Below are 8,043 nucleotides of genomic sequence, written 5' to 3' on the forward strand. Positions count from 1 at the left end.
TCAAAACAGGTGTCCAACTGAAACATTCTTCCAAGCACAGCTGATTTAAATGTCATATCAAAGGACAGGTAAATTGTTTGTACTTCAGATTATTTTCAATGACTATTTCTGATATGGTAAGCTGGTCAGAAAACACTGTATAATCATGGTAAGTAACATTCAGCTGTTCTCAAAGTATAATAACAAGCTAGTTCCCAATTCCAATTTTCAAAGAGCTAATAACTATATGAAAAAAAATGCATGAATGCTATTGTTTATGTCAATCCCCCCAACAGCCATTCAACAACAAACACCACAAAACCCATCCGTATCCAAGTATGCAGAGGTCACAAGGCACTCAACACAAGATTTACACAGCCTTGCACTGTGGCCATCCCAGTCTGTGTTTTTACATCAGTACTTCTTACAGGATTTAGGCCTCATAAATTATCAGCACTAGAAAAATTGGATGTGTACTCCGCTTACTACTCTAAAACACCAGCTCAAGGACAAGCTGTCACCTTCATCAACACTGATATCAGGGAGAAATGCAAACCCTTGGCAAAACAACAAAAAACAGAAACTAAGTGAACTCTACAGAGAAGTAGACCATATGGAATTAAATTATCTAACATTTTGTAAATTAAGCAAAGACATGAGAACTTGCTTGTTTAAGCTTCATATATCATTGAAATCAAACAGAAGTAACTTGATCTTTCCTATTAGATCACTGATCTGTTATTCAACTAAAGCAACTACTCAGACCTGTTAGGAAAAAGCTGCTAGATTTTCACAGCAAAGTACAAATAAACTTCAAATAAGAAAACCCCAATCTAATAACCTAAAAAGTCATTACAAAGACTAAACATTTACTCAAAAGACCTGAAAGTTGTTTTTTTGATGTCATCCATTTTACTCCTACCCCTTCAAATCCATTGCATATCATTCCAGTAGGTTATAGAGCATCCAGCCTGAGGAGACTAAAGACAAGTGAAAATTCACCTCTCAGTTTTATAAGAACACTGACTTGGCTTCACGTACTAAGTTATTATTTCCCAATACAGTTAAAGGAACTCCACCAGGCTTTAGGTACAGGCTTATTCTATTTTAGTTTTGGATGCAACAAAATGTTCTGGGTGAAAGTAAGAGGAAAATTTCTGTCCAACTGTTTTCAAAACTGGGTAGGATGCCTATACTGCCACAAAAGGACTGATGTTTTCCTGTCTGCTTCTTACATTTTCCCTTCCTGCAGCATTCCCTTTAATAGGAGCATTTACACACTGTCAGTTCAAACACCCAGGCTGAGAACCAGTAAGGAATCTTCCTAAGAAGACCTAAATGATCAAAAGCAACATTCCTGGAGTCTTATTAAATGACAAGTGTAGCACACATAAATTAAACTTCAAAATAAGTCTTTATTCTTTCCTTATACAATGCTTACTAATAAAAAAAAAATCTCCCTAGCTTTATAGAAGCAGTGCATTCAGTATCAGTCACTTAAGAGGCATGCTGAGATTTAGAAAAAGGCTGCTGCTTAAAAAAAAAGAATGTACAATTCATTTGGAGTCAGCAGTACTGGCATACACGTGAGCAAACCAGCCAACATACAGAGGTAAAACATGGAAGTATGGAGAAGTAACCTAGGTAAATGTCTGTTATCTATCCAAGCCCCAGAACAACTAAATATCATGGGTAACAAAAGATATAATGTTCAGAGTCAACTGAAGTATCCCTAAAAATCTTTAAGAGTTAAGCTTCATAAGTGCAGCTGCTCAAAGTAATGTACTTTACTTGGAATAGCTACAGGAAATGCAGGCCAATGAGATTCAGCTCACACGTGGCAAAGTGTTTCAATTTGTTTCTTGGATTTTTTCCCCACAGTGACTGTCCTCCTAATGAAGCATTGTGTCATGTGTTCTTTAAAATTCTCTAGCAGTTGACAAAGTACCTTCACTACAGCCATTTTAAAAATGAATGTTTATCTGAAAGTCATCTGACAATTCAAAAAATAGCTGGTTTAGGTGGTGAACTACCTCTTTGTTTGCTGTGTTGTCAGGACATCCTGCGGTTTTACTCTGAAAAATTTTGAATAATTACTCTGGAAAGAAACACAGAGCACTGTTCTCTACTAATGTCTAGCCTGTATCTTAAAATGAACAGAAGCCCAGGACTTTTATAGTTACTTCAAACTTGTTGATACAAAAACTTGGGTATCTCAAGGAATTCTGACCTTCTGTCATCAAAATATACAGTAAGTCTCTTAAGCTGAAGGAAGGAATTAAGAGTAGTTGAAAACAATGATGGGATCTTGGAGACTTATTCCTACAGAGATGCTGTCACATGACTTACCAGGACTCCACACCAGCACTAACATTTAACCCCAAATAGCAGCCCAGTTTTCATCTTGCCTGATGCTTGTTCACTATCAGCTCGCAACCTATCATTAGCTCAATAAAGCTCAAAAACATAGCCCAGTACACACTGATTTCCAGGAACAGTACAGAAGGCAAACAACATGCAGATTTGCTGGGAAAATTACCACTAGTTTCTCCACTTTAAAAGGGAAAAACAGCAATAATTCAATTGCTATGAGGGTTAGCTAGGAAATAAAAAGAAGCAACCACAAAACCAGAAGACCTTGCATCAGCAAGAGCATTTGGCAGGACATGAAAAAATACTCAGTACTGTACAGTTCTACTGGATCACCAAAGAACTCTACAACTGAATCCTGGGAAAAGCATCTGCAGTATTAAAGCAATCAGCAAGCAGGTATGGACATAGTATTAATCAGTCTTGAAAACCAGTCAGTGGGGAGGAAAGAAAAGGGGCATCCAAATACTTTTTAAAAAAATCACGGTTAGGCTTTATAGTGTTCCAGGAAGAATAAAATTAATGAAGTGTCATTAGGAATGAGAGCAGACATTTAAGTAACATACCACCACTATCTGATGACAGCAATCATAATAACAGGAAAAAACAGACAAACGAGTATGCCTCAACTTTTTAGACTGAGTGTAGAGTTTTACAAAGACGGCTGTCAGCCAAACAACAGTCAAAAGTTAGGTCAAACAGCATTTGTAAGAGCCCTTTTTCTCAATACATCCTCCCAGAACACTCCAGTAATTTAAGCAAAATTAAGCCAAACACAAGGACAGGCAGTAAACCAGGAAGCTGCTATTGAGATGCTCTAAACAAATGAAACCATGACTTGGTACTTAAGGTCACACAGCTCCTGTAAAAAGTATTAGTATATAGTAACAGCTGTTCTGGGAGTACAAGCTCCAGGCAAGCCAGTTTTCTTCAAAGTACAAACAAATTACGTAGACTTGGAAAATCAAGCAGTAGTTTCATCAACTATCCCCCAAATGGAAGTTTGTATTCTTTAAGCTTGTGTGACTTCTGTGTAATTCAAGAAAATCAATTTCACAGTTAACAGAAGTTTACCTTCACATTTACTGCTAACACTGCAAACTACATGCTGAACAAAACAGAGCTGACATGCCCACCACAATTTTTTTTTTCTTGGGAATTTAAGCAAACAGCTATTACGGATCCACTAAGCAACTTAGAGAAGCACTTGAATACACATGAAAACAGTTACTGAACTCTGCAAGAATCCCAGATTTAAGATTAAATTCACATATAGGCATAACATGGAAAAAAGTTACCTTTCTATGCTTTGCACCACGATAGTGTGACTGAAGACTTATAGAACTCATACACGGAACTTTACAAACCTGAGAAGAGAAATTGAGAGCACATCTTCAGTTATGCTGTATTTTGTAGCCAGCAAGTTGTAGGAATTGGAAATAAACCCACTTCTACAGCAAGATTCTCAAGATCTTCAACTTCAACAGTACAGTCTGCATGACATTAGCAGCATAGCACTGAAGTGACCAGAAACAGTGTGCAAGCTTGTTCAAATGATACTTGAACACATATTGAAACATAGCAGGTGGTATAAGAGCCTACCCTTCCCCTCCTACCTTCACTTGCTGGACTTTTTTTTAGCTGTCTGAACTCCTCCAGCCAACAAAAAGGGATGATCATGTATGATTAGAAAGGAGTAGAAGCACAATTAGGTCCCAGAGTAATTGCAACTCCATTCACTGTTACACCAACAGGATCAGAAAAAGCACAGGAAGTCATCTGCATTTCATTAGGATGCACAGACCATCACAATAATCCAAGAGGATGCAGATCTACAATTTTTACCTTCTTTAATTATCAAAAGGCAATGACTAATATAGGCTAGTATTGTCAGTGTTCCTGACACACCATCCCATAAGTTCACTGTGCCGGAAAAGAAGTCACTACTACAACAACACCATATACAGAAACTTAAGTTCTGACACAGAGAAGCATCCTTTAAAAATTAAAGAGCCTTCAAGACATACCATAAGAAATACTTAACAGAGATTTAAAAGACAGCAGTTAAGAACCACTAAACTACACCTGCAACTACTCAAAACCAAACTGAATTCACAACGCCAGACAAGCAGCTCTTCCAGTGACTGGCCAAGTTAGTCTCTAGCATTAACAGCTTCTCTTACAAGCTTGCCACGCTGCAGCTGGATCAGATCTGCCCAACCTCTGCAGAGCATGATTTTTAATGCCTTAAGCCTGCGTTTCAGTATGCATTCTGAAAAGCTAACAAGAAAAGCACTCACTTCACAATAATATATTTTTTTTTCAGGTTCCGGCTTGGCATCTTCTGGCTTAACATCTTCAGTCACGGTGCTCATCCTGCAAAACTGGTTCAGCACACACAATTAAAAAAGCTACGATAAATATAAATGTTGTTTATAAGCCACGCTTCAGCGAACAATCGGGGCTGGGAGCCGTGCCGTGGTCGGATGAATCCGGTAAAGGAGAGGGTTTTTTTTTATTATTATTATTCCTTTCCCCCCCTCCCCGCGTTTATGGGAAATAAATAACGCCCTGCCCCACTGGGCCACCCTCACAGCCTGCAGCCGCCCACGGGGGCACCCTCCCCGGGCGTCTTCCTCGAACCGTTCCACGTAGAAAAATAAAATTAATTTTTTTTTTTAAAAAAAAAGGGGGGGGGGGGGGGAATGAAGGTAGGAGAGGACAGGGCGTGGCCCCCGAGCTCTCTCCCGCCCTCCGAGGAGGAAGCGGCGGTACCTCAGCAGCAGGACCCGGCCCCGCTGCCGAGCCGCGTCCCCTCAGCGGGCCGGTCCCAGCCGGTAACGACCCCCAGCGGCCGCCGGCACAGCGTCACTTCCGCTTCCTGCCCGCGCACTGTGAGGAGAGGCACGGGCACGAGCGCAGCCGGCGCGCGCCGCAGCCGTTTAACGGCCGAGCCGCCCGCCTCAGCCAATCAGAGCGCAGGACGGCTGCGCGCGCGGCCCCGTTGCCCCTCCCTCCCCCCCCCCAACCCGTTCCCCTCAGCCCTTCCCGCCAGGCCCGTGAGGGGGGTGAAGGGGCACAAACGCTGCTTCGAGCTTCGCATTAAATGCAAATCTTTAGTCGTTTCTTTATTTATTTCCAACTATTTTAACTTTACACATCCGGCCGGTAATAAATGTAAAATATAATTTAAGAAATACACGGGAAAGGTCCCTCTAAAAGCAGACTGAGGAAACAGTACAAAACAAAACAAAAGAAAAAAAGAAAAAAAAAAAAAGTGCACCTGTTTTAACAAAATTCCAAAATATAAAACCCACGTTTTTACTGCCTGCTTTTACTTAGCCCACTACAGGTAGGTCTGGGCGTCTATGATCACTGTATACAAAGCAGCATGGTTGGTACGGGTCCCACTACGGGTTATCAAGTGTTTCCCTTCCTGGCTATGATTCCTCAGGAGCCGTCCAGTTTGCTTCCCCGAAGCGAGCGGTTAGGGCGTTGTGTGCCGAAATTCTTGCCAGCCTTAAAACTAAGCGGCGAGCCTGCCCGCGTTGTGTGCAAGCCACACGCCACCTGCACAAATCGGTAGGTCTTCGTGCACAGGTACATCGTTCCCTTAATCTTTGGGATCGAGCAATACCCATTTTTCAGGTAAAAAAATAAAAAATAAAGCAGGGAGGCCAAAAACACTGGCAGGTCTCCGTGCACTTTTTATTTAATCTTATTTAAAAAGTCCTCCACTGTTTTGGTTTAGGAGGAGCCAAGAAAGGCATTTTTAATAGCAGGTTTTGATACCAGGTTGTGCCCCTTTTTTTTTTGAGACAAAGTGTATTATTTGTACTGATGATTTTCATGGGCATTTACGTAACAGTCAGAAGCCTTGATACAAAGTCACATTAAACCCCTTGGTAATTCTTTGCAGTTCTGACCTCAGAACCGAAAAGGGACTCACTGGAAACGCTGCACTGTACGTTTTCAACAATGCTTCCATACTCTGCTTTTAAAAAATTACATATTAAAAGTGCAACTGCACAGTAAAAGAATAAATGCACATGGGAAAATAAAAAATATGAGAGAAGCAAAAAGGGAGAAAGCAGGCTCCTTCTTCTTTGAAAAGAGACCAGGTCTGAACACAAAAGGAATTGGCGGTATATACTTACAGACTTAAACTGCTGGTGGTAGCTCACAGCTTCTTGGCAATAGAGCTGCCTGGATAGAGTACGATTCCCCAGCAAAGGGACTTTTTTTTTCTGTTTTATGAGATGTAATTACATTAAGACTTCTGCCAGTACCTTTGTCCTATTCAAAGGGAGCAGAGGAAGAAACAGGGCATTGCACTTCTGCATAACATTGTTCTTTTGGCAAAACTTTTACAGTATGCCTGAGTAAAAATAAAGCTATGGAGGCAGAAAGCAGAACGGTACCATCCTATAAAGTCACAAAGGTAGAAAAGCTAGAGGAAGAAAAAGGAGAAGCTTTTTGATAGACACAGCTACCTTTAAGGACGAAAGTGTTCTTTGGCTTCGTTAGGAACCTGGGAAGAGGTGAAGGAGTGTGAGGAAGAGCCCTTTCAGAAGAGGAAAGGAAGGCTGTTGGCCACATAGAGGAAGAATCATCCAAACTACGATGAGAGTAGCAAGATCCAAACTACGATGAGAGTAGCAAGAAGACTTGATACGTCGCTGAGAACTGAGATAACTTGCACCTTTTTGAAATTATTTCTTAGAAAGACAAAAGTCAAAACAAAGCACAATGTTGCTGCTTGCCTCTTCTTATCTGAGATTTTAAATGAACCCAGGGAGGACGCAGTGGGAAAGTTAAAAAGGAATAAATTTGGTTCAGATGGGGTAAGAAAAGTCAAGACCAAGGTGTGCCCTGCAAAGAGGCAGAACGGTGGTGTAAATCCTGTGACGTGCTCCTGTGCAAAATGGAGATTGCTAGACCAGAACTTTGCCTGATTTTTGAGACTAGCTTTTTAATTAATTAAATGGAATTACCAGGATTAGCAAAGCAGCTGATGCTCTTCACATCGCCTTATGCAGTGTTTTCTTACATTTTCCTCACAGTCATTGGAATACTGCAATCCTAGCAATACAAGTGTAAAAGTGGAAGTTTTAATTGTTGTAGAGCTGTCACTGGAGCCCTGTCACAACAAGAAATCCCCTGAAACTTCAGGCTGCACAGTCGGAGCACCCAGTGGATGACTGAGCTGCAATGACCACCTGCAACAGCAGTAATGCAGACCCTAAGTTTGTCAAGTTTCAAAGAGTAGAGGGGGCTTCATGCCTCCTAGAATGATGTTTTCAGTCTGACTGAGAGACACATGCTAGCACTGAATTACCTCAACCACTGTTTCCAATAAGTTATTTTCAGGTTGAAGAGTAAAAAGAACATGATTTTGAAGTACAGAATTATTGATAGTGGGTAGAGAGTTAATGCTGTAGTCACAGAATCCCTTGACAGTATGACATTACTTAGTGTGATCTTTTTTCTCCCTCAAATTTTTCTTAATATTGTTTTACTCTCCACCCAAACACTCACCCAAAGGAAGTCTTTGCTTAAGGCAAGTGTTTGAATATGCATGTGGGAAAAGAAAAAAGAAAGGAAAGGAAAGGAAAGGAAAGGAAAGGAAAGGAAAGGAAAGGAAAGGAAAGGAAAGGAAAGGAAAGGAAAGGAAAGGAAAGGAAAGGAAAGGAA

At 40.8% G+C, this 8,043-nt stretch overlaps 1 protein-coding gene across 5 annotated transcripts in view; it reads right to left on the minus strand.

Annotated features, from left to right (window-relative positions):
* Nucleotides 1-5,301, minus strand: part of LOC118161927 — a 35,444-nt gene extending 30,143 nt beyond the window's left edge. For 2 of the 5 annotated variants that reach the window (XM_035317710.1, XM_035317708.1), the window contains exons 1-3: nt 5,165-5,301; nt 4,650-4,725; nt 3,648-3,716 (exon numbers count right to left, since the gene is read on the minus strand). In XM_035317710.1, the coding sequence (XP_035173601.1) occupies nt 3,648-3,716; nt 4,650-4,724 (144 nt within the window). In that variant the 5' untranslated portion in view covers nt 4,725; nt 5,165-5,301. Of the gene's footprint in view, nt 1-3,647; nt 3,717-4,649; nt 4,936-5,164 lie in introns of those variants that run through there. The other 3 variants (XM_035317709.1, XM_035317712.1, XM_035317711.1) reach the window with 3 other exon arrangements.
* Nucleotides 5,302-8,043: the final 2,742 nt, after the last annotated feature.

Source organism: Oxyura jamaicensis, chromosome 2 (genome assembly GCF_011077185.1).
Source record: "Oxyura jamaicensis isolate SHBP4307 breed ruddy duck chromosome 2, BPBGC_Ojam_1.0, whole genome shotgun sequence".
In the NCBI taxonomy this organism is placed as follows: Eukaryota; Metazoa; Chordata; class Aves; order Anseriformes; family Anatidae; genus Oxyura; species Oxyura jamaicensis.